This window comes from Carassius auratus, chromosome 10, assembly GCF_003368295.1.
Source record: "Carassius auratus strain Wakin chromosome 10, ASM336829v1, whole genome shotgun sequence".
NCBI classification, from domain to species: domain Eukaryota; kingdom Metazoa; phylum Chordata; class Actinopteri; order Cypriniformes; family Cyprinidae; genus Carassius; species Carassius auratus.
In genome coordinates this window covers 7,603,987-7,630,468 of record NC_039252.1, presented here as the reverse complement: position 1 = coordinate 7,630,468, position 26,482 = coordinate 7,603,987, and the positions used below count along the sequence as shown (strand labels likewise).

At 37.5% G+C, this 26,482-nt stretch overlaps 1 protein-coding gene and 1 pseudogene across 4 annotated transcripts; both read left to right on the top strand.

The window, feature by feature from the left end:
• The first annotated feature begins 477 nt into the window (after positions 1 to 477).
• LOC113109696 (histone-lysine N-methyltransferase NSD3-like) lies at positions 478 to 20,231 on the top strand (annotated as a pseudogene).
• Positions 20,232 to 20,798: 567 nt separating this feature from the next.
• On the top strand, positions 20,799 to 25,380 carry LOC113109695 (phospholipid phosphatase 5-like). Of its 4 annotated transcripts, none has more exons than XM_026273424.1 (8): positions 20,799 to 21,047; positions 22,183 to 22,295; positions 22,486 to 22,594; positions 22,714 to 22,804; positions 23,384 to 23,447; positions 23,617 to 23,741; positions 24,625 to 24,795; positions 24,879 to 25,380. In XM_026273424.1, the coding sequence occupies exons 1-8, from the start codon at positions 20,817 to 20,819 to the stop codon at positions 25,046 to 25,048; spliced, it is 1,074 nt and encodes a 357-aa protein (XP_026129209.1). In that variant the 5' UTR covers positions 20,799 to 20,816; the 3' UTR covers positions 25,049 to 25,380. The 4 variants fall into 4 exon arrangements, with proteins under 4 accessions (XP_026129209.1, XP_026129213.1, XP_026129211.1 ...); XM_026273428.1 differs by having other exon boundaries at positions 20,846 to 20,982; XM_026273426.1 differs by having other exon boundaries at positions 20,946 to 21,051.
• The last annotated feature ends 1,102 nt before the right edge of the window (positions 25,381 to 26,482 follow it).

Here is a 26,482-nt window from a genome sequence, read left to right as displayed (position 1 = left end):
AGCCACACGTCCTGTCATGGGGATGACATACGACTGATTAGCCCCAATTTTATTTTCCATACACCGGATTAGATCTAAGAAACGTGGAGTCATAGGTCTTTGTGTTGATATATTTATGTTAACTGCAGCGGGGATCCAGTTTATTTGGTGTATTTGTTTAGAATGGAACACGCTGAAGGTACAGACGCTATTTATTCTGCTTCGTTCCATAATATCGCGTTGAATCAAAAAAAGCGCTGCATGATTTTCTGGTTTTGATAACAACAGAGCAGTGGTTTTCATCACACCGTTTCCTGATGGAAATGTAATCTGGCCAATTTGATTTAAAGGGGCACGGGCAGCCATATTGGCATGTTCGCATTTACTTCTTCAGTTTTTGTGGTCCTCCACATGATCCAATCTACCGCGAAACATACCATTTGGAAACACAATGTTTGTTTGGAAAATTCCATGGTGATAAACCTTAGCAATAACGTTACGTGCGTCGGTGTTTCCCCGTGTACACACATTAGCACATCCGCTAACGCCGCCTTTCATAGAATGCAGCGACATTACACGGGTCCGCTTTACAAGGCTGTTGGGGAAACAAGATCTGTTTTTTAACTACACGATAGCTTAATTTTGTTTATTCGTTGGCCATAAAGAATTTTCATTAAGTTGTATGTGTTTATATATGATAATATGATTATATCAGGTATGTTTCGTTATCCAGAAAAGGCTAGCAGGCTAATATTAGCCAGCTGCTGGCCACTGCAGGTTTGTTTCTTTGACATGAAACATTTTATTATATTAGTTGGTTTAGAAACAGTCGTTTGTTGTTTCGTGGCATTGAGTGATGTGGTTCATGTGCTAAATGAAAGGCTTTAACGGCTGTTTTAAATTTTCTCTTTACTAGACAGACGAAACAAGCAAAAATAGACCAAATAAACACTGCTTTGATGGCAAATATGTATTTTATTAACCAGCTGGCATACTTGTAATTAAAGGGAGAGAAACTAAAAATTAAAAATATTATTCAATGAAATAGAAACTGAGATAAAGCATGCATTGTTGTCATAAGGGAGAGGGGGTGTTATATGAGGAACATGGCATTTAACATGCTAGATTCTGACTAAATATCCTATCCAGCAAGGCTGTGTAATTTTGTCTAAATTTTGGCATGAAGTTTCCTCTCAAGAATTAGGGAAAGTTGGCTTAACTTGGAGTGGAGTAAACTTAATTTATCCCCTGGGAGGGAGATTTGCAGCATTGCAGAAGTACTGCAAACCTCAAACTCATTTGTGCATTGTGCAATTGAGTATTAATCACATTTTTAACCCATTTTTTTATACACAAATGCAAAGCTATTATTGCAGTGAGCACTTTTTTAACAAATGTGATCAAATGAGGTTTTTTTGTTGTCATAACACAGTCTATCTTTTTTTCCTCAATATCGAAGCAGGCCCTGTAAGAAAAAGGGAAACTTAAGGATGCTGGAGCAGAACAATGGATTTCTCCTTCTCTTTCATGCAGGGATCATGGGAAACACAATTCAGCAACCCCCCTCAGCTTATTGACTCCGCTAACATCAACAGGAGGATGTCTATGAAGCCATCAGTGACCCAGGAGATGATGGAGGACGCAAAACTTTGAGTCTCCTTTGGAGTCAGGCTTTCCTTACCCTGCTGAAAGACCTCCCAGTCATTACAAACGGCTACCCGACAGGCGTAGGTACCTATGAGCACAGGCCAAGTTTGCCTTGTACTCACAGTTCCCCAATGGCTCAGCTAATGGCTACGGAGCCATACGAAACTATGGGGATCACGGTTTGCTGCTTGGTGAAGGCACTGTATTGAGACCACCAGTGGTCCAGGAGAAACCTCCAGCCACATCTCACCTCCACCTCATCCCATCATCACCGACCAGTCCTCATCATCCTCCTCACCACCATCACCACCACCATCAGCAGCAGCAACACCATCCACAAAACCCACCACTGTTACCTCACCACCATCACCCCGCCTCCAGCTTCTCACCTAATGCCTCAAGTCTTGCCACCCGCTCCTCCATTGCTCTTGGCCCTCTTCACCGCCCCTCCTTTCACCTCAAGAGAGCTCAGTCTCCAACCCCACCAACACTCCCAAAAAGACCAGCTTCCCCAGAGATCAAAATAAAGATCATTAAGACCTACCAGAACGGCAGGGAGCTGTTCGAGTCCCTCACTGTGCGGGATCTGCTGCAAGAGATTCAGGCCGGCGAGACTTCCAGAAGAAATGAGCAAAAGAAGGAAAAGAGGAAAAAGAGAAGCAGCAGACATGGTGCTTGTCAAGAAGAAGAGAGCCAGCAGCCATGCAAAGTGGAGGAGCGGTCAGGGGTGGTTCAAAACTCCTCACAGCTCAACGAAGGTCATGTCGCATTCAGAGAAGAGCAACCTTCTTTGACCCTCAAAAGCCCCAAAGCAGAACTGAAGGAACAGAAAGTGAGTTTGATATTCTTCATATGTTTGTAGCCCTTTTTACTTCAGAAGATGTCGAAAAGCGAAGAGAATTTCTGGTTGATGAGATCTGATCAGTTCGTGTTCATCCAAGACCACCTTGTGTTCTTGTTTAGGTTGAAAAGCACTTTCCTTCGGTCATCACTAGCACCGGCTCTTGTCAAGAGTATGAGATCGGGGACTTGGTGTGGGCAAAGGTTGGGACGTTTCCTTGGTGGCCATGCATGGTGTCGTCAGACCCTCAGTCAAATGTTCATATACGACTTAATAAAAGAGGTAATTCATCTACTATAAGTGTGTAAAATTATTGCTGGAATACGCTTGAACGATATTTAAATCAGAGCAGTTTTCAAAAACTCTAGATGTTATGCACTTGTTGGCTTTGAAAACATTTAGGCCACATGTCCAACAAAGCATTTTTTCCCCAAGGGTGGCGTGTTTTTTTCAATTGTTCTGAACATTCTACTTTTTTTTTTTTTTTTTTTTTTAATGCCAGGACCATGCCAAGTGCTGAGCATTTATTTATTTTTTGCGCTGAAACATTCGGGTGTTTTTTTCCTCAGCGCAGAGAGTTGAAGAATGTTCATCTTTGGGTAAAACGCTGCGTTCATCACTCTCACTTTTCAGTCAGCTAACCAATCACAGTGAAGGAGGGGCGGGACTAATAATCCGCCAACTATCACACCCTGTTTGTTCTATGCCTGAACAACAATGAAGTTATATTGTTCTTCGAGTATTTATGTATTTACTATTAAGGCACACAATATTTTGTTGTACTAAGCAGTTATTAAGGCTATGTTGATTAGGCATTATTATAGATATACTTCATTATGATGAAATTCTAATAATAAGAAACTCCGATAAACCATTTATTGCCATAGTTTCTGTGTTTATTAGTCATGCTGAATCAGTGAAAGTAGTTAAATCTTCTGTTTTATTCAGCTGCGATTAGCCATTTCCTGGATTTCTTTGGATGGATATTTCCTACTGATCACAGAACTGTGCTTGACTGAAAGATGCGCATGACAATCGCAGCTTCTGCCTAATCGCAGTTTATTGCCTTTTGAGATTTCATTTTGATTAATTGCACAGCCCTAGTTCACAGCTGTGCTTTCTTAGCAGAGCTAAAAAACACTTTGGTAGACACGCAACCTTAAAGAGGAAAAATTGTGCATCGTACATGAAATTTCCACAATATCCTGAATGTCAATCCATGTTGCTAGTCAGGAAACAGTTAATGGGTAATTGTGTTGTGTATTCCAGCTTTTAGCTGGTATTTTGTACTCTCTTGCTTCAAATGTATGTTTCTAATAACTTGCTTCAATGGTTCTTGGTAGGTGTTAAGGGAATACCATGTACAGTTCTTTTGGAAGTGTCCCTGAGAGGGCTTGGATTCATGAAAAAGAGAACGGTGGTGTACAAGGGCGAGAGCCAGTTTGAGGATTTGCAAGCAGAAACACTCCGAAAAGCAACCAACCCACTGAGAAACAAAAGGTATCCTGCTCTAACCCATTCAAATCTGGTGACCATCTTTCTGTGGACATTTCTGATTACTTATTCTCTGGTTTATTTGTTTTAAAGCTGCTGAAGCCTCAGTCCCAGAAGGAGCGTGCCCAATGGGAAGTGGGTGTGGGTCACGCAGAAGCCGCTCTGCAGATGACACGAGAAGAACGCAATGAGAACTACACCTTCATCTACATTGACAAGGAACCCAGTGCCACTGCTGCTCCTGCTGCTGCTCCTGCTGATGACACCGTGAGCTCACCTAGGGCGATCACTAAAAACCGCACTGAACGCAAGCAGAGACGCTATAAAAGCAGTGCTGGGGCAAAAGAAGAGCCCATACCTCGTCGACAGCAGCCACGAAGGCAGTGCAGCATCAATAGTAGTGGAGAAACATCATCTCCCAATCAGGGAAGGATGATATGGACCAAGAGCAGCCCCACAGCCCTGCAAAACCTGACCCCCACCCTGAGGAGCCCTCCCCACCTCCAGTCAGGACACCCTGGAAGACCGCCGCAGCCCGCAAGCTCCTCCCACTCTCCATTACTATGAAGAAACTAAACGTGGAGATCATCAAATGTGATTGGCAGCTCCCAAAGCAAAATTTGGAATTACCTAAGAAGATGGAGAGTGAGGAGAGGCCCAGCGATCAGGTTCAGTCACCTGAGGTAAAAAAAAAAAAATGCTAGTGAACTTAAGGGCGTGTGTATCTGTGTATCGCAGTGTAACTGCAGCATCGATCACCGTCATGACAGTTTTGTAAAGAAAAGCTTAATCAAAGAAATTCTGAAATATCGTTTTGTTTTAGTAGCTACTATTTCTCAGATCACAAATGTAGCTGCCCACAAGTGACTCTCTATACAATGTAGTAAATGTTTAATGAAATTGATCAAATGGAGTTTCGCTGAATTTGCTTAATTAAAATTGCTGAAATGTACTGCTGCTACAGATGTGTTGTTACAAGTGATAACTTAAATTAACATAAAGCTGAGAAAATAACAGAAATATTAGATGGAATAACTTAAACTTGGGAAAGCTAGAAGTGTACTAACTGAAATAAAATAAGTTGAATTACTAAAATTACTCAAACTAAAACCGTAGTAAAAAGAGTGAAATAGAAACAAGAAACGAATAAAAATGACAAGCACGACAAAAGTACAATAAAATTTAAAATATTAATAAATGCTACAATGGTACAAAAATACTAAAATGACACTGGATACTATTTGCTTCCTAGTGTAAATAGTGTACTAATCGTATAGGAGTGTATTTAGTATTGTTGCAAACATGTATATTTTTGCACTCACATTTCACAGTATTAGCCAGCTTCCCTGTCTGACTCATTTAAAGCAGGGTATGCTGACTAGATGATAACTATGCTGCATAATACCTAGCAGGACAGGTAGGATTAATGTCACCAAAAAATTCTCTGAAATTAATTTATCCCTTATAATGCATTTAGTTTTGGTAAATGTACATGTTAAGCTATTATAGCTTACTGCCTAAAGTTAATTACTAAGATTACAGCTGTAGCAAGCTAACCTAAAAATTAGGACTCCGCTCTCTCTCTTTATGCATGCAGCTTGAGAAGAAATTGCACCTTTTCTGCCAGGCAGCTGTTGGTATGTGTTTTTTTTTTTAAATATATATATATATATATATATATAATGCTTCTCTATGTACGCCACAAAGGGCTCCAGTGATAAGGCAGAAGCAGAGACGTGTTCCAGTGAAGAAGAGCGAGCGGTGTCTCCCCTCAGCCTGGAGTGACCAGGAGAGCACTGAGCAATCCACAGGTATATATAAGCACAAACACAGAGTTATTCACCAGAGGTAAACTTCCTTTTGCAACGGTGTTCAGATGTGCTTTGCAGTATAAATCTAATCTGTGAAAGCGTCTTCTGTGTCTGTGATATCAGAGAGAAAGCAGCAGCGCCGTCTGTGCGAAGCCGTTCTGATTCGGAGAAGAGTGTGGAACCAGTGCCAAAAAAGAAAGTGAAGAAAGAACAGGTAGAGCACACAATAATTTAACAGTGATGAATCCAACAAACCGGAGGGTAGAATTCACTAAATTAACTGAACCTGCTGCCTGCATAATTTTAGCACCTGATTCGCTAAAGTATTTATCCAAATCAAATTACTGTGCAAACCTGTTATTATATACTTGTGCAAAATGTTATTTGCACAGCACAGAATCCTCATCTTTTGGGCCAATTCTGAATGCTTACTTGTGAAGAATATAGCAGACTCTGATATACCATTCAGCATCACTTTACCACTCACATGAATCGTCTCTTTAAACAACGAGTTTTGTATATACTTTATTATTTCTAATGCCATGATGGAAAAAAAAGGTTTCACTTTTAAACAAATTTCAGTTTGTGTAATGTCTATTGTTAATAAAACACAGTCTGCAATTGACCAAACTTAAACAAAAAGGTGCCGGGATGTTAAGATGCAGTTGAAGGTAAATATATATATCAGCACAGATAACGTGTTTTTTTTGCACAGAAATACCAGCATGAAAATGACATAATGATTTAGTGTATTTGCCCTTTTTTTTTTTTTTTTCTCCTCTTCATAATATGCATCAGGGTTACAGTTAACTGAATGTAAAACATAAAGATATTTCAATTAATTGAATTAAAGTAAACAATGAAATATAAAAATAAAAATAAAATATTTTATTTCAGCTAGTTACCAAAGCGACATTTGTCATTTTTATTTAGTTTATCTTGATCCACTAAAATAGCTAAATCTTGAAATTATTCAAATCTGCATAGACGCGTTTAAATATAAATTAAATAAATGAGACGCACACACAAAAATATTAGAATGTTAACGAAATTTTAAATGAAATAAGAAATTAGAAAAATGAAAGCCAATTTAAAATAATAAACATAATAGCATGTCAGTGATACTAAAATATCACCGTAATGCATCCAGTCTACAGTAATTTACAGTGAATCACACAAGTCTTTATGAATGTCTTAATGAATGAGTCATTAATGCAAAGTTGTCAGATAAAAAGGAAACATCTTATAAAATTTTATTTTTTGTTTTTCCCCACAGGCTGAAGCTGCACCTCAAATGGATTTCAAAACAGGGTCGCAAAAAGGTGCTTGACACACTGCAAGATGAAATTTACATTTATCTGAAAGGTTTTCTTAGATGTTATGTTTTAAATTATTATTTAGCCCATAAATTAATTTAAGTATTCAGTAATTTCAGATCAGTAACTCCGTGTTAATGCTACTGGAATCCTGTAGGTGCCAGCGAGATCTCAGACTCGTGTAAACCACTGAAGAAACGCAGCAGAGCATCTACTGATGTGGAGATGGCCAGCTCACTGTACAGAGACACTTCTGACTCTGACTCTAGAGGCCTCAATGATCCACAGGTCAGACTATACGCAACAATACAGCCAGTCCAATCAGGATTTTTTTGATTGACACCTTAGCCATACACTCCTCATTGGTTCTACAATTGTTATGACAGATTAATTTAAAATGCAGATTTTGTAGCCAAATGGACTCTGTTTGTAAAGTCAGATTTTTGAATTCATTTGCATCCCTCGCAGACTGGATTCGGGAAGCGCTCGGACAGTCCTGCTACAGTAGATGCTGACGGATCTGACGCCCAGTCCGTGGACTCCAGCCTGTCCCGTCAAGGAGGAAGTTCCTCAAAAAAGGACACAGTCTGCCACGTAAGCTCTATAAACGCTGGGTTTATATAACATTATATGTGATGACATTGGATACAATGCTGTTCAAAAGTGTTGATAAATACAGTCAAATTGGTAATTTTGTGAAATAGTATTAAAAATGTAAATAACTAAATGTAAATATATTTCAAAATGTAATTTATTCCTGTGCTGGCAAAGCTGAATTTTCAGCAGCCATTAGTTTAGGCTGATTATTTGATGCTAAAGTAGCATATATAATTATAATTATCAGTGTTGAATAATATTTTTGTGGAAACCAAGAATTTTTCACAAATAGAAAGTGCAAAAGAACAGCGTTTATTTAAAATGTAATTCTATTTGACACGATGTAAAAGTCTATATTGTCATCGTAACAGTACTGATATTGTCTGACTCTCTCAGGTATTGTTGTTATGTAATAATCTGTTGTTGTGGTTCTTCTGTCAATGTCTTAGGTCTGTGAAACATTCGGGGATTCTTTGGTGAGCTGTGAGGGAGATTGTAACAGACTGTTTCATCCAGAGTGTATTGGATCCAACAGTGGAACAGATGGAGAACAACTGTGTCAGGAGTGTAAGACAGGTGAGCCAGGTCTCCATTCAGATGTCCCGATTCCATTTCGATTCGCAAACTCTTGATTCCATTCTTTATTCAATTAAAAAAAATCTTTATTACATTCAGTGAATATAGTTTTAATTATCGCTGTCAAACGATTAATTGTGGTTAATCGCATCCAAAATATTTTTTTTTGTTTAAGACTAATGATAAGATAATCAGATCTTTTTTTAAATGTTTGCTGAAATAAATACTGGAAAATATCAATTCGATGCTTTTGAGAATCGATATGGAATCTTATTTTAAATAACAGATGCGCTAATTGCCCAGCGCTAATTATTACACACTATTGCTCCTAAATGGTTATACAGAATTATTCAGTAAACTGAATTAAATAGGTATTCTTCTCCTATTTCATTTCATTTCTACCACTACATCTGATTTGTGGTAACTTTTTAAAAGCTGTTACCAAATATATAACACTCAAAAAATTGGCCTGTAACGTGTGAATTTTTTAAAAAAAGAAAATGAATTGGGTTCGTTTTTTAACATTGTGTCATGTATTTTTGTCTTTTTGTTTGTTCTAATTTCAGTTCCTGTTCGGTCTAATCTGTTTTGTCGCCCTCTCTTCTTCCAGGTTCCCACCCTTGTTTCTCCTGCAAGGTTGTGGAAGGTGATGTGAAGCGGTGCTCGGTGAACAGTTGTGGCCGCTATTATCACGAAACATGTGCCCGCAAGTACACTGGCACCAGCACTGATACTAGAGGCCTCCGCTGCCCTCAGCACAGCTGTGCCACATGCTGCCTCGACAGAGACCTTCACAAAGCTGGCAAAGGTAGATATATAGAAGATCGACTTTAGCATTGTATCTTACAGACAAAATTTCAGAGCGGTTTCTTTTTTTCTCTCTCTTCCTGTTTAGGCCGTATGATGAGATGTATCCGCTGTCCGGTGGCGTATCACACAGGAGACGGCTGTGTGGCGGCTGGCAGTGTGTTAATAACACCCCACATCATCATATGTAGCAACCACTCCAGTTCCAGGAAGAACGGACACTTTTCCTCACCTGTAAACGTAGGCTGGTGTTTCATCTGCGCTCGAGGTACGTTTGGCCTGACAGTCTTCATACCTTGTGTTATAGATAAAGCCAAAATCACTAAGAGGATAAGATTTGTATGTTCAGTGTATCTCATACTTAAAAAGGCATTTCAATTGGTTCTTGTCAAAATTGCAAGGTGTCACTAGTGCAATCAGTGAATGTAACACTTTCTAACAATCTTCTCACCCCATCAGTGTTTTAATGTTCTCTGGTGTCGTCCTTTGTGGTGTCTGATGTTCCTTTTCTTTAAGAGTTGGACACTTTTTAATGTGACCTCCTTTCTTGTCACCTAATCCTTTACTTTAAGATGTACTGTTTGTTCGTGATCCATCAGATCATGTTTGTTTCCTACTAATTAGTAACATTCAAATTGTCTGTGATTCTTCTGGGGTAGGACTGAGATTGGATTTAATTAAATGTGAACTTTAAAAATGGCAAAAATTTTCAGTAATTTAAAACATTCCAGTGAGCAATTAATGAACCAAATCTGTTAGTAAATGGTGAAATCATAAGAATCTGCCAATTTTAATGGTTGAGTCTCAAGAGTTTTTTTATTATTATTTTGCACCGATATAGAGATTATAGTCTTCATAGTCAAGTTTTTCAAGTAAAATTAGACATTAAGACAATAAATGTTTAAAATTGGAGTTTAAGGTTTATCTGCAATAGCACAAAATTAAGTTAATTTGAAATTGATTGGTAATGTTGGTTAATACCATTCTGGCTACAATATATTGTGCGCGATATAATTGTAAATAAGCGTGTATGATGCAGTTGATTAATAAGCCTGCATTATGCCAAGACCTAAACCAAATTGTTTTCATGATTTCTTTGTGAATAGGCACTGATTTCTGATCGTGTCTTGTTGCACATGTCAACTCACTCAGTGGTAGTGTCTTACGGCCAGATGTTTAGTTCAGAATGCAAACCTTAATGAATATCATTGATTGCATCTTTAAGTTTTGGAACGAACCCCTTCCCACTTTTGTAGAAAAGCTTTTTCACCTTCTAATTTCTGAAGAAACTAACTGACTATAATAAACTGTATTTTATTCATTTCTTTAACCATCTTTGTTGTCTGCAGTAATTTGGATAGGCTGTGTTGGCGTGGGAGCAATTGCCTGATCTTTATAACCAATTTTAGTCCTTACAGCCTTTGTCAAGTAAAATCTTTAATTTACTCCCATCATATTGTTCCAAGCCTTATGACTGCATTTCTTCCCTGAAACACAAAATGCAAAATTTGGAAGAAAGTTCTAGTTTTGTCTTTTCTTTGCCATGCAGTTGCAGTTAATCAGGGCTGAAGATTCCAAGTTCAAATAAGGATGTAAAAGCACCATAAACGTATCATAAAAATGGTCCATATGACTCAATGTGCTCAATACTTTAAGTCTGGTGAAGCCTTATGATAGATTTATCTGCGAAACAGACTAAAATGTATGTCTTTACTTACTGAAAGACAGGTTTGAAGCAACATGAGGGGGACTAAATAACTTGATTTGCATATGTAAATGAACTATTCATTTAGCTTTTGGCTACTATTAAAAGCAGAAAACAGTTATTGCATATTTTACAATTTATCCAGTGATTCCCTGAAGCTCCCACTCCAACACTGCAGTATTCCTCCTTAAGACTCTCGTTTTTTTTGTGTAAGGACTACTTATTTAATCACGTGTCTTTTTTTTTTTTTTTTCTTTTTTTTCTGATGTGTGTTTTCTGGAATCATGGGTAGTTTCATTACTCATGACTTTTCCTGTTTGTCTCGTGTAGGGCTTTTAGTGCACGACCGTACTGACACCATATTAAGTTCTTATACCTTTAAGTCGCACTACCTTCTGACTGAGTCAAATCGTGCTGAGTTGATGAAATTACCTATGATTCCTTCTTCTTCGTCAGCTACCAAAAAGAATATTGGGAAAGGTAAAATCATGTTTTCTTGGTTTATGTAGTTTGCCATCTGTTTGCTTTCACAGCTGTCTTACTGCTACTTTTTGTTTCTTTATTTTGTAATTTGACACCCTGTCACTGCTTCTAATGCACTAAAGCTCCTTTCACACTGCACGTCGGACCCGCAATATTTCCAGAACATTGCCGGGTCGCCTTCTGTGTGAAAGCAACCATGTCCCGGGATTGATTACCGCATTGAACCCGGGTCGGGAACCTATTAGCATTGTGGGGTTCGACCCGGGACGAGCGCTGTGTGAACAAAAGCCAGATCTAATTCCGTGTCGAAGTGATGATGCGCGTCTTTTACCGTCTGTTTTGAAGGAAGGTCAACATTCGTGACGAAAACATATGTGCAAACTGTAATGAAGCAGAGATCAGTTAGTTCCTCACTTTCCACGCTGATGCAGAGATTGTTTGCTTGCTTCAGTGAAAGTATAACGTGCCTAGTGTTTTCGACTCGTACATTACACGTCACACGCTGATGTCACGTGTCGTTACGGGATCTTCAAGGGTTGTGTGTGAAAGCACGCACATATATACCGGGTCATCACTGGCAGTGTGAAAGTGCCAAATCTAGCCACCCTGGAACAATTGCAGGAACACTTTACACGTGAATTTGCCAAAATGGCAGTGTGAAAGGGGCTATAGTGGGCTTGAAATAACTCGCGGCAACAAATAGCTACAAATTTTAGTTCTTTAGTTTAAATCAGATCAGCATTTTAAATTTGTTTTGGGAGATCAAGTGGATAAATAAAATAGAAGTTGGGATAATATTCAAATCTTTGTGTGCCTGTATCTGATTGCTGGGAGTTTTACTACGTTATAATATTGTCACATAACTTGTTATTCTGAGTCTGTAACATGCTTTGGCTTAGCATTAATTGCTTGGATTGTTTCTAAATTACTTTGTCCCATTTCTCTGTTTGCTTGAGCACAATTGTACTCTACCACCCTCCAAACATAACCATATTTTGGATGGCAGTTTTAATAGAGCCAACAGGGTTCTGGAAGTCAAAATCCCATTCGTTTTGTCCATAGAGAATTGTTTAAAGATTTAAACTTGTACAGCTCTGATGTATGGAAGCCCTTTTCTGTCAAGGACTATAAATTCAAAAAGGTAATTGTGACTTATCTCACAACTTTTGTCCTTGCTTTTCTGAGAAAAAATTCATGCCGTGCAATTTTTTTCACACCTTTTTTTTTCCATTTCCACCATGGAATAAAAATTAAAAGGCAAATGGGAACCGTTTTATCTCACAATTTTGACTTTTTTGTCTTGCAGTTGCAAGTTTATCTCTCACAATTTGGACATTTCTTCTCAGAATTGCTCGTTTATATCTCTCAATTCGGAGATTATACAATTGAGAAGTTGAAATTACCTTTTTTTTTTATTATGTAGAAAAAATACTTTTTGTACTTTCAATTATTTAATTCTTATTGTACATTTTTATATTTTATTTACATCATTTTTAATGATTCTTGGAGTGAGTAGTTAGTTGATGTGAATAATTTCAGAGCTGGTTGGATTGGGTTTTTTTTTAATCCTGAAAAAAAATGCTTTCGGAGCCAAAGTAGGCTTTCACTGCTGTGCTCCATCTTTTATCGTCCATCAATGCTTATTTGGCAAATTTTTCAGTCAAACAAAGCGTTTTAAGTGACACCATCCAAAATACTTGCTCCGTGTCTGCTAGTGTACTGCAGGTGATGTTAATGCAGCCAGTCAGTCAGTGTGCATCACTGCATGTTTCCCATAGTGCCCCCCTCTGATCATTCACTATTGGCTGCTTATTAAATCACCGGGCACAAAAAAGCACATTAACATAATGCTGAAAGGTGTTAGTCATCAAACCATGTCTTTGAGCATGTCAAACTGAACCACAAATTGGCATTTAGAATCTAGACGTATATGTCGAAGCATTTCAGAGACTTCTATCGATCTCCGAAGACACACAACTGTCTGATTCTGACATGCTCATGGATAAGGTTTGTGGAATACCGCCTTTTTGGGAATGGACAAGCATGTGGTGATACTGTAGGCCTGTGTTTTCGATTGCGTTCATGTGCGTGTGTGTGCTTGTCAAAAAGGAGGAAGACTGTTGTGTTGCGAGGCCTGTCCCGCCTCGTTCCACCCCGAGTGCTTGAAGATGGAGATGCCAGAGGGGACGTGGCTGTGTGGGGAATGCCGAGCGGGCAAAAAGCCCCACTATAAGCAGATAGTCTGGGTCAAGCTGGGCAACTACAGGTACGTCCGTAGAACTGTTGAAAGTCTCTTAGTGTTCTAAGATATCTTTGCTAAAAACTAAAGGTATGTTCATGTCAAGTCTAATGTGACTAAATGGCACAAAAATGTAAAATATTCAAAAAGCTTTTATTTTTGAATTTGTTGAACCATGTTGTAGGTGGTGGCCAGCTGAGATCTGCAACCCTCGCCTGGTTCCCTCCAACATCCAGACCTTGAAGCATGACATTGGCGACTTTCCAGTCTTTTTCTTTGGCTCCCATGACTATTACTGGATAAACCAGGGCAGAGTTTTCCCGTATGTTGAGAGCGATAAGAACTTCGCAGAGGGACAAGTTGGCATCAATAAGACGTTTAAAAAAGGTAAGATCCCAGACCAGTTCAGTGGTGTTCCAATTGTTTTGTTATATTAAATGGTCAACGTAAGTATCACATCCCTAATAAAGGTGAAGCTAAATTGACTTCTGAATGATTTTTTTTGTGCATGTAAAGCACTTGAGGAGGCAGCAAAAAGGTTCCAGGAGTTAAAAGCACAGCGAGAGACTAAAGAGGCCCTCGAACAGGAGCGAAACTCTCGGAGACCTCCACCATACAAACTTATCAAGGTACAGAATGTAGCTCAAATCCTTCTGTTGTCCTGTGGTACCCATAATATGACACATTCTTACCCTTCATGTTAATCTCTCTACAATGCAACTTAGCAAAGAAAACTAAATCATATTCAAACAAACTAAAACTATATTTTTGTCCATGTTTCTCACCTCAGTCCAATAAGCCAGTTGGGAAGGTGCAGGTGCACGTCGCTGACCTCTCAGAGATCCCCCGCTGCAACTGTAAACCCACAGATGAGCGTCCGTGCAGCCAGGACTCTCAGTGCCTGAACCGCATGCTGCAGTATGAATGCCACCCGCAGGTCTGTCCCGCAGGTGACCGCTGCCACAACCAGTGCTTCTCCAAACGCCTCTACCCCGACACTGAGGTCATTAAGACTACCGGCCGAGGATGGGGCCTAAAGACCAAGCAGGACCTCAAAAAGGTGAGAGTTATGCGTCTGAGCATGAAGTCTGATAGCACTAATGGCCTGGAGCTGTAACCGAGAAACGTTCATTAAGACTTGTTGTAAAGACACGTTGTACATTTTTGTGGTGACCATAAATATTTAGAGTTATGCTCCAGGGTTACTATTATTAACTAAAACGTTGGTTGTGTTTAGGGTGATTTTGTCATGGAGTATGTTGGCGAACTGATCGACTCCGAGGAGTGCAAGCAACGAATAAGACATGCCAATGAGAACCATGTGACCAACTTTTACATGCTGACCCTCACAAAGGTATCACTGTTGCATGTTTACTTCGTGTATGTAACATTATACATCATCTCAGATGTATTGCAGTCGCTCCTTCTGTGCTTCTCAGGACCGTGTGATTGATGCTGGACCCAAAGGGAACTTGTCACGCTTTATGAACCACAGCTGCAGTCCCAACTGTGAGACGCAGAAGTGGACCATAAATGGAGATGTTCGGATAGGACTCTTCACCTTGTGTGATATCGCAGCTGGTAAGAACAATTAGCATTTGATCTGGAAAAAAAGGGCACTGTTTGTTTAGAAGCTAGTTGAGATAATCATGTTTTTTTTTTTTTTGTTTTTTTTTTAGACACGGAGCTGACCTTTAATTACAACCTGGACTGTCTGGGTAATGGGAGGACATCATGCCACTGTGGGTCTGAGAACTGCAGTGGTTTTCTTGGAGTCAAGCCCAAGGTAAAGCCTAACTGAAATAGACAGCAGCATATGAAGTGCTTACCCATTTTCTGTTGAACCATTGACAACTCTGTAGAGTGTTCTATAGATGAGGCTACTTAATGCTTTGTTTAACACTAGGTTTTTGTCTTTCTCTTTGTTCTTTATCTATCGTCATCAATTCAGTCTCTTGTCTGACACCTCGTTTTACTTCCTGCAGAGTGCAGTGGTTATGGAGAGAGAAGAGAAGGTGCGCAATGCTAAGCTCAAGCCCAAGAAGCGCAAGCTGAAGGCCGAGAGCAAACAGACCCATGAGTATTACTGCTACAGCTGTGGAGAGGGAGGAGAGCTGGTCATGTGTGACAAAAAGGATTGTCCGAAGGCCTACCATCTCCTCTGCCTCAACCTGACCAAACCTCCATACGGTACATTTAAACTTTACAGCCTAAAAGGCTGAGAACTCATTCAAGAAATTAAAGAATGGACACAATTACAAATTACACAATTACATTTATTTTTAGTACAAAGTACATAGCAATTGTATATTATAATTCATGGATAAAAGGCTTGAACACACTCTTTCTATGATGAGAATAATTAAATGTTTGTTAATAAAGCATATTTAAGGGGGTATAAATTATAAAAGTCTAGAAAATTTAAAGGGTTATACAGCTGTCCTGATATTGTAAAGAAGAAAGAAAGAAAGAAAGAAAGAAAAAAGGGTCCTTTATTACTTATTAATACAGAAGTTTTGTTAAAAATATTGTAGCGGTTTTTAAATAAGATTTAAAATAGTTTATTTTTGATTTATAAAATGTATTTATTCAGTGTTTCTGTATTTCGACAAAAGCACGTCATGTGGTGCAACCAACATAATGAAGAAGAAAAAAAAACATGAAATGTCCTCAATTCTTTGTCAAAGTTTCTTAAAATATCAGATTATTTGACCTTTTTATGACAAAACTAGGTTAGTTCAGGTTGTAAAGTGTCAGGTGGTGCAACTTCCCAAAAATGATCAATTAATTTGTGTAAATACAGCTAGCTTTTTAAAAATGTTTAAAAGCTTTTTTGAAAATGTTTAGAATATGTACAATTGCAAGTATGCAAGGTGTGAGGAAATTGAGGAAAAGTCATTTTACTTGATGTGGTTACTCCACATGACATTTGTCATTAATTTAAACGTTTTTTGAAAATTGTATAAAGTTATTGAAAAAAAAGCCCATTTCTGAGAATAAGGTGTGTTTTGAACTATATACATATACATTTTTTTCCCTTCTTGATATGCTGTTGTCCCAGTTACCCTAATTGAACTGACAGTAAGAGATGTTGCAGATCTTAATTTATTAATTACAATGAAATTGCCAATATGAGGGCAGCAGAAGTTCTCTCTTGAGTCACTTAGATGTTGAATGATTGATTTGTATTTCCGTGTGTCTCAGGGCGATGGGAATGCCCCTGGCATCAGTGCAGTGTGTGTCAGCGCACCGCCGCCTCCTTCTGCCACTTCTGCCCCGCCTCCTTCTGCCGAGAGCACGAGAGAGGACAGCTGGTAGTGTCTGCCCTGGACAACCGGACCTGCTGTTCAAACCACGACCCCCAGAGACCCTTAGGGCCTCAGGCTAGCCCTAGCCAGGTCGCTGTAAAGAAGGAACCGCTAGAAGCCGAAGAGGAGGGTGACGGCAATGAGGAAGAAGACGATGATGACGAGGGGGCAGAGGGAGAGTGATTGGGCCAAAGCATAGAGGAAGCATTGAAAACCACATCAAAGTACATGAAAGTTCAAACTACAATGAACCATAGAGTAGATACATGCAGCTAGCTGGTCCACTGTACAATTAAACCAAGTGGACTTGATAAACTGGTTTGATTCATTCCAAATCTACAGCAGCTGGTATGAATTTTTTTAACATATCACAATTTACGGCCTCATGTCAAATTCATACTGGCTTATATACAAATGTAAGCTACTCATGTCTGGTTTTATAAGCAAAATTTCACAGCTAATTCTTACAGTTTTTTTCAGAAGTGCTCAATTTCGGCAAAAATAGAAAAACAACTCAGTTAAAATGACGCCTTTCAGCGGCAAAGTCAGTTTCCACCTCTATGGTACTTAAAACACTCTAGAAACACTTTAAACCAAGAACTTTATTTATGTACCTCATGTAAATAGCAAAGACTGTTGTAATATGTGTCGGGCGCAACCATTCGCCTCTCACCGGTAGGATTTCACTACATTTCTGAATATGAACCTGTCGTGCTAACATAAAAAAAAAAGAAAAAAAAAAAGACGAGCGATTCAAAAGATATACGAGGTTTGTTCAACTGCCGCCCCATTCCAGTGAGTTTGTGACTTGTAAGATATATATAATCATTAATATATTTATGTCCATGTTTACATCCATTCACAATGTACAGTATTATTCATCTGTATTAGTCAATTTGATATCACTAATCGTATTGTTGTAAATGTGCCCTTTTTGTCAGCAAAATTGCATTATTGCTTGGCCGGTACTGTATTGCCTTCATCTTTCGTTCCATCGAGTAGCGACGCAGCATAATTCAAAGTTATAAGTGTTCGAAATAACTATCAGTCACCCAAGAAAATCAGTTCTCACGTGTACAAACAATAACGTTTGATGGTGTAGAGTTAAGCCACATATACTCCAACACTGCCATGAGTCTTAAACGAATATTACCATTGTGAGTATTGAACAGGTGCCAGTGTGTATTTCAACTACGAGGAACCCATGTCATTTTTCTGAGCAGTGCTAGTTGTGAGACTGTGAGCACAATCTTTAATTAATGTGATTTTTTTTTTTTCTCCATTTTTTTTTCTAAGTTTCCGAAGTGTAAATATAATCTGATTTACTGTTGTGTTTTGTTTTCAGTAGTTGAGATTAATATTTCACACCTAGTACATTGCTGTACAGTCAAGACTCGTTTCAAAGGTATCAAAGCGTACCTTAACCAAAACTTTCATTTATCTCATCGGTTACGTTCGGTTGTATTAACGCGTCCTATTTCGCTAAAACCGAACTGTCATGTAACGTTGGAGGGCTGTACGATTTACAGCAGAGTGTAGCATAATCCTCTCTGTGACTGTACTTGATGTGAATCTACTTAAACTCAATAGCTTTGATGCCTGTGCTGTAAAGTGGAGCTGTTTCTCTCTTGTTACTGGTAGCTGTGCGGTCGTGCTGTGCCACAGTTTGCACGGATGAAAAAACGACGAATCCCGACGGCTTCGGCACATGGGCTTTGTATACTTACTCGTTAGTCATTTCACATGAACGTTTTTATAGACCACAGTACAAGTATTATACGTGATGGCACCACCAGTATGTTTGTCACTTTATGGAAAGAAGGGAAAATGCTGCAAGTTTTCATTTTACTTGAATCGTGTCCATTTTGCCTTTTGTTCAAGTCTGTATTTATTATTATTTTTGTCTCACAATGGAGTGTTATTAGTGGATCTCTGTACTGGATTCTTGCATCTGACGACAAATTTAAAGAATTCTGATGATTTGACTGCCAAACTGAGATTTGTACATTTATGAAAATACTGTATGCTCTTACTTGCATCTGCGTCTTTGAAACATGGAAGGCATTTTGGGTTTCTGTTGTGTGGAAGCCCATTTCTGCCATGGAATAAAAAAAATAGTTGTAACTTTTTATCTCACTTTTCGGAAAGAATTGCGCGATGTAAATTTTTTTTTTTTTTTTTTTTTTTTTTTTTTTTTTATAAAGTCAGAATTATGAAATGAAAGTCAAAATTAACTTTTGTTTTTATTCTGTGGCAGGAAAAGGCTTCCATACTTTTGTGTTATGTTCTGATATGTGATATTTTTATAGTTTACATTTATTTTTATATAGCTTACTTGTATTTTTTTAGAGGTCATAGGCACTTTTGTTCCTGAAGCACCAATATTTGTCCTTATGTTTATAATGAAAATGGTCAAGAACATCCAGTTGGCAGGATGCAAATCACATGTTTTGCCTGGTCTGTTGGTACTATATATTTTTTTACTTATACTTTCATTTCTGTTTTCTTTATTTGGCCTTCATTTACATGTTTGATCAGATATAGATGATCACTAGAAATTGCCAATGCCTTTTTCGGAACGGCTTGTTTGAACCCTCGTGGAAATTTCCTTTTCTGTTTATTCAGTGGTTCGATCACTGATCTGACTGTAATTGTTTTGTTGCTATATCAGTTTTGCTGTATCAAATGTTAAAAGTATATTACCTCCATTGATTCCAGTGTTTGGTGTCAGTGCACTGTACTTTGTGTAATTTTTTTTTTGTGTATTTGAAGTTATCATTATCATTTTGTGCTATCCGAGCATGTTCTTTGTGTTGCTTAACTAAATTTACTAAAGGTGGTGTCCTACCAGCTTACACTTTGATTTCTGTGTACTGATTTCACATTCCTTTTAAATAGACTGTTTACTAATTCTTGCTACTGAGTTACAGAGTTTGTGTAAAGATTAATGTGATATTGTAATATTTTCACCATGCGCATTGAATCACATTACACACTCAACTAAATAAAACTTATCCTAAATGATATGGCTTGGGTAGAATGTAAGTCCTCTCAAGGTTTTCTAATGATGTACTACTCATGGATAGAAATTTCTTTGGCTATGTTATGTAGCCTATGTCATTGCATTGTGTAAGAGAATGATGCTTGAACAACTGTACATAGTCGACAGCTAAAAAAAAACAAAAAAAAACTCAATTTTCATTATATTGTAGTGTCATTTGAATGCTTGTAATATTGCTTCTGAATGTTTGTGAACCTAGAAACATTTTGTACATTTCTTGTATTTTATTTGACCAACTTTTGAGATGTATTTCTTCAGAATTCATAAGTCATAATTTATTCTGAGAGTACTTTAAGCAACATTCCACAGATTTAAACGTTTTCAGACTTGCCTGGTTTGACTTCAATAAACTGTAATGAATGGTCAAGTGTTTCTTTGAATCCGAACCTGAACTGAGTTTGTCGTAATTGACTAACGCATTTTTGGAATAAGTTTAGCCTGCTTTGAATATGGTCCAGGTGCCTAAGAAAATGTGCAAATGTGACAGTCTCTAGACTAGAGGTTGTATGAATCGTGTCCGAATCGATTCTTTTGAAACGTTTTTGATTCAGCGAGTCATCGCGTAGTGTTCACAAGAAACGTTTAAATAAATATTACTGCAGTTAATCGCTCATTTTTGCGTTAACTTAAAAAACAGTATTTTTTTTATTTTTAGTGGAGTTTACTTTGAAAGTATCTAGTATATGTTCTCAGGACATTTTTTGGGGTAAAGTGAAAAGTTTTTAAAACATTCGTTTTGACAAAATTTGACCGAACTTTTTGATTAATTTCGAAGGGAAAATTGTGCTATTTTAAAAAACAAAGTCAAGAGTCATCATCCATTGCATCCATTGATCCCTTTAAATTCGCGTGATTCACAAAGCCTCGTTCGAACTAATAAAAAGAACCGGTTCAAATGAACGATTCCTTCGCGATTAGGACGTCCCTGAAAGGACTGACGTGTTGTCATTGTATGAACTGCCTCGTCAGACCTCTTCATCGCTGCTCACTCAGTACGGCGCTCAGCTGCTGCTGGACATGTCAAATATATATGATAGACCTCACGAAATTCTGCTCCGGAGGCTGCTCTCAACAGCCGACAAGGAGGCGGTTTAGACGGAAAAGGAAAGAATCCGAAGGTCTGTATTCAGCTCCGACCTGCAGGCAAAAGACGGAGGATGCGCGATGTCGTGTTTGCGGAAATGTTCGTAAGAAATCCCAGATGTGGCGCGGAGGGTCGCGCGGCTGGTGGCAGCACATCCTACAAATTAACATCAGTTTGTCTGTCTTCCGTGACACACTAGTGCTCTGGTTGCTTCACCAGGAAATATCGAAACTTTCTTCAGTGCTGGAAAAAACTGCTAGCCTAAACCCACCTGTTTTTCGAAACGTGGTAGCTGATTTCTAGTTGGTTTTTAGTTGAAGACCATCTTACACCAGCAACCAACTGTTGATGCATCTTGTTAATGCTGGTTTAAACTATAGCATAGACCATCTACAAGCTTTTCATACTATCTTTAAGTGATAAGAATAGTTATTCTAGCTGGTCCAAGGTGGTCATTGGTTGGTGACCAGCAACATAACATCTACTGGCTGGTTCTACTTGGTGGTCCGGTTGGGTTTTTCAAACATGGCAACTTGCTAACCAGCTTGTAATGACCACCAGCTAGAAACCAGCTACCACTTAAACTAGCTTTTCGAGAGGAGTTCCATGCTGGAAAAACTGGTAAATCTAGTGGTACTTTGGAACATGGTAGCTGGTTTGGTCGAAGCTGCAGACCATCTTAGACCAGCGTCAAACCTGACAGCTTGTTTATGCTGGTTCTAACTGTAGTATAGACCATCTTGGGCCATCAACAAACCATCATAAGGAGGTTAAGCTGTTCATGATCGATGGTTTCTTGCTGATCCAATGTGGTTATTAATTAAGGTCATACAACAAACCAATTACTAGTTCTTCATTCTTGGTGGTCAGATTGGTTTGTGATGCAACTGGCCAATCAGCTTGTAATGACCATCATAAACCAGCTAGAAACCAGATACCATTTTAAACTGGAGATTCTAACAGGGTTCTGTGCTGCAGACGCAATAAATGTAATATTAAATCCCCATTTAAATAACACTAGTGGTTTCTTTTCTTTTTGTTTTGGGTTTATAATACTAACCAGTTGAAGTATCACATTCCCCGTCATATCTTCTCATTTCCTGTTGGTGGACGGTAACTTGTTGGGGATGAAGTTTATCTCGGAGGTTCCTGGTTGAATTCTCAGATACTTCATTCTATATTTGTATTTAAATTACGATTTCAGTTTAATGCAACAATCTTCCACTTTTTCCAGGTTTTAGGTGGATCTGTTGTCGATGGCAAACCAGGACCAAAGATGAGGAAGAGTTTTGATGATGGCTTTATTGCTGAAGTTATTATGCGGCTGCTGCTTTTAGCTGTTTTTGTGTAAGTACATGTTCAAAACTTCAGTTACATTTGTGGGTTTGACTAATCGAACCAGTATCCTCATCCTTCATAACCTGTTCTGCTAGTCTTTGGTTCAGTTTTATAGAGCTGTCGTTGAAGATTTTCCAGTCTCTGTTTTGGTTTGTGGAGATGAGGATTGTTTTCTCAGGCTGTTATTATGCTCTTGTAGCATGACTGAGATGCTTCCTCCGTTCAGCCGTGAGATCCAGCCCGAGGAACTCTGGCTCTATAAATTCAATCCCGTCAAAAAGGAATATGTTCCCATCCGCTTCATGTTTGTAAGTGCTTACAACTGGTGTTCAGCCACGGAAATTCAGTCCAATATAAAATGCATGTGTGCGAGGATGATAATGGGGAATCTCATTACTGTTTTTGTCTGATTAACTTTTTGAAACAGTCTATCGCCCTCTTCACTCCATTGCTGGTTATTTTCTTACTTGCCTTATTGAAAAAAGGAGGAAAGGGAGATTTGAAAGAAGCAGCTTTGGGTATGAAATGTGTGAAAATGGCACCTTACAGCAAAAAAAATATATAAATAATTATATAAACAATCATTATATATATATATATATATATATATATATATATATATATATATATACACACACACACACACACACACACACACATATATATATATATATATATATATATATATATATATACACATATATACATATACATATATATACATATACATATATATATATATATATATATATATATATATATATATATATATATATATATATATATATATGTGTGTGTGTGTGTGTGTGTGTGTATATATATGTATGTGTATATATATATAAAAATAGACAAAAGTAAAATAAATAATATAACATTGTTTGTAATCATAATGATTATTTTTATAGTTTATATAAAATTATATACATATATTATAGAATAGTTGTATGCTTCCCCGTAGTGTTTATTTAGAGCAAATCCTTGTAAAATATAGTTGTGTTGATAATGGTTGATTATGAGATGTGATAAATGATGATTTCATAATCTTGAGAGTTATTGCCGGTTAACATAAATCTCTGTGTTTTGTTTGTGTGCTACAGCTGTGACTTTGACCCTGGTGTTGAATGGAATTTTCACTAATGCTATCAAGCTAATCGTGGGCAGGTAAGTGAGTAATCTACCCTTATTAGAATGTTAACTTTGCGTTAGATACTTTAATATTACATTTCAACATCTCCTATTGCTTGCCTTTGAGTACAGAAAAATGAAGCATTTATTGAAAGCTTCGGAGACTCTTTTTCCCATTTAAACTTCATTTCTGCCTCCCTGCCAGGCCACGACCTGATTTCTTCTACCGGTGTTTCCCGGATGGCCAAATGAACCCAGAGCTTCACTGTAGCGGTGACCCGGATGTAGTCATGGATGGCAGGAAGAGCTTTCCAAGTGGACACTCTTCCTGTAAGAGCAGCTGCTGGGTTTATTTACTGGCACTTTGTACAGTCACCGTGAAACACTATTTACAAAGATTTGCATCTGTAATCTGATTTATTTCTGAAACGAGAAAAAGGTAAGATAGGAAGTTTGTCTTCATGAAATTGATTGGATTGTAAAAAGTATTATTATTTTTATTTTTATTTTATTTTATTTTTGCATAAATGGCACAAATGAGTCAAGCACAATAAAACTGAGAAGATGTGTTAGAGAGGTTAATAGGGGTCATTTTTATATTATGTGGACTTTTTAAAACTTCATCAAATGTAATGCCCTAAATACAATCAAAATGATTCATTTTCATCTTCTGTATTATTTTAAGTACATTTAATAAAAAAAAAATACAATTTAATTATAATATAATATAAACAAACTTTAGTATAATATTAGCTACTGCTTAAAAGTTTGGGGTTGGTAAGATATATATATATATATATATATAATTTTTTGGTGCTTTTTTTAGTTTCTTGAAAATGCATTAAAACCAATATTTTTTTTTACAGTTTTATATTTGAATATATTATAAAATGTGTTTTATTCCTGTGAAACAAAGCAAAATTCTTAGTGTCATCAATCTTCAGAAATGTAATATCTGAAAGTTCAGAAAGATCAAAGAAACAGAATTTTTTTTCTACATTTTCTTTAAAATCTTTTAAAAAATCTTTACTTTCACTTTGAGCTAATCATTTATCAATTTATTTATTTATAAATAAGCTGTCCTTGTTAAAAAAAAAAAAACTTTTAAATATATGAAATATCTGAATAGTTAAAATTCAATATTCTTTAACAGTTTAGTATTGACCTCATATCCAGCTACCTGCGACTCTTAAATCATTTGATGTCGTCATAGTTGCGTTTGCTGGGCTGGGCTTCACTGCGCTGTACTTGGCTGGGAAGCTGCACTGTTTCAGCCCAGTGGGCCGTGGTAAAGCCTGGAGGTTGTGTGCCTTCCTCACCCCCCTCCTCTTCGCCGGCATGATCGCCCTCTCCAGAACATGTGACTACAAACATCACTGGCAAGGTGAGGTTATCATATCCTCCTCACAGCCCTACCTTCATGTATATGGTTTCAAAGCAGTGACACAATCTCCCGTTCATTCCCAGATGTGTTGGTGGGATCCCTCCTGGGCTTGGCCTTGGCATACCTCTGTTACAGACAGCATTACCCAGCTCTCAGCGACTCGGACTGCCACAGACCCCTCCGACTGAGAGAGGTCATGGTTCCAGTGCAGGAACGCAAGCATGACGTCCCAGGCTACCTCTTACCTTTGTAGAAACTTAACCGGACCAACAACTATCTACTGTGTGGAAGTTTACCAAACCATTTGTTGTGTGTGTGATGCCTGTCAATCAACAAGCACTTCTAGTTTTTGCCTTCTTATACCGTTTACTGTTTTGTAGAGCACAAATGTCTTTGAAAATTCGTATCTTATCAAGCTCTTTGACGTTTACATGTGAACTATCCTAGTGAAGAAATATCTGTGAAAACAGCTTCTAGGTCAACTTTAAAACTTGGCAGACATGTTTATAGAGATCTCCAGTCTATCTGTACAGGAAATCCCCTGAAATATATTTGTCAATAAAGTTTGTGACGATTTCTAATGTATCGGCTGGATCGTGATCTGATGATTTGATGTTTTGGCGTCTGTCAACACTTTGCTCTGTGTCTTATCTGTTTATAGATTAGCTTGTGCTGTGTGGACATCACTCGGGAATCTTCTGGAAGTGAGTCAGTGACGTTCTGTTCAATATGTTTTCTCTGTAAAAAACTATTAGTAATGTTTGATAAATTATCTGACATTATTTGGATCCTTGATACAACATGGAAGACAAGTTTTTATACAAACTGTTACACAAATTATTGAAAAAATATGTATGGGATATTAATTGTGTCAATAACTATAAAAGATTTTCTCCAAACTTTTAATTAAATTAAATTAAAATTAAAATATTAATATTAACTAAAATTTTAGAGGGAACCAAATAATTGCATTTAAAATGTTGAGAGAAAACTGGGAGGCTCATAAAACTCTTAGATTCTAAAGAAAAGAAGTGTGTAAGAAGTTAGGCGTAGTTTGTAATAAGTTTTACAATTAGCCAACCACTAATGAGTAAAAGCTTAATTTTGGCTAAATTTGTTTATTGCAACTCTCTGGCCTAGATTTTATTTGATGTTTTATTTATTTGATATAAGGTATAAATGACCTAAATGTTGTGAGATTGCATACCTGAATAGAAAATAAACCACTTTAAACAAAACGATAATTTATCTCATATTTAACTTACTACATGACATTACTACATAATGTGTATTCTTATATGTAACCCTGGACCACAAACCAATCATAAGCAGCACTAGCCAATAATACATTGTATGGGTCAAAATTATAGATTTTTCTTTTATGCTTAAAATCATTAGGATATTAAGTAAAGATCATGTTCCATGAAGATATTTAGTACATTTTCTACCGTGAATATATCAAAACCTCATTTTTGATTAGTAATATCCAAGAATTTTAAAGCTGATTTGATTCTACTCTAACAAACATCAATGGAAAGCTTGTTTATTCAGCTTTCAGATGAACACTGACCTTTATGACTGGTTTCAGTGTAGGGTCACATATTTATGTGATTTAAGATCATGATTCTTAAATGTGGAAAATCATAAAAATGAACAATGACTAGTGTGTGTCCAGTGTGTTGAATTT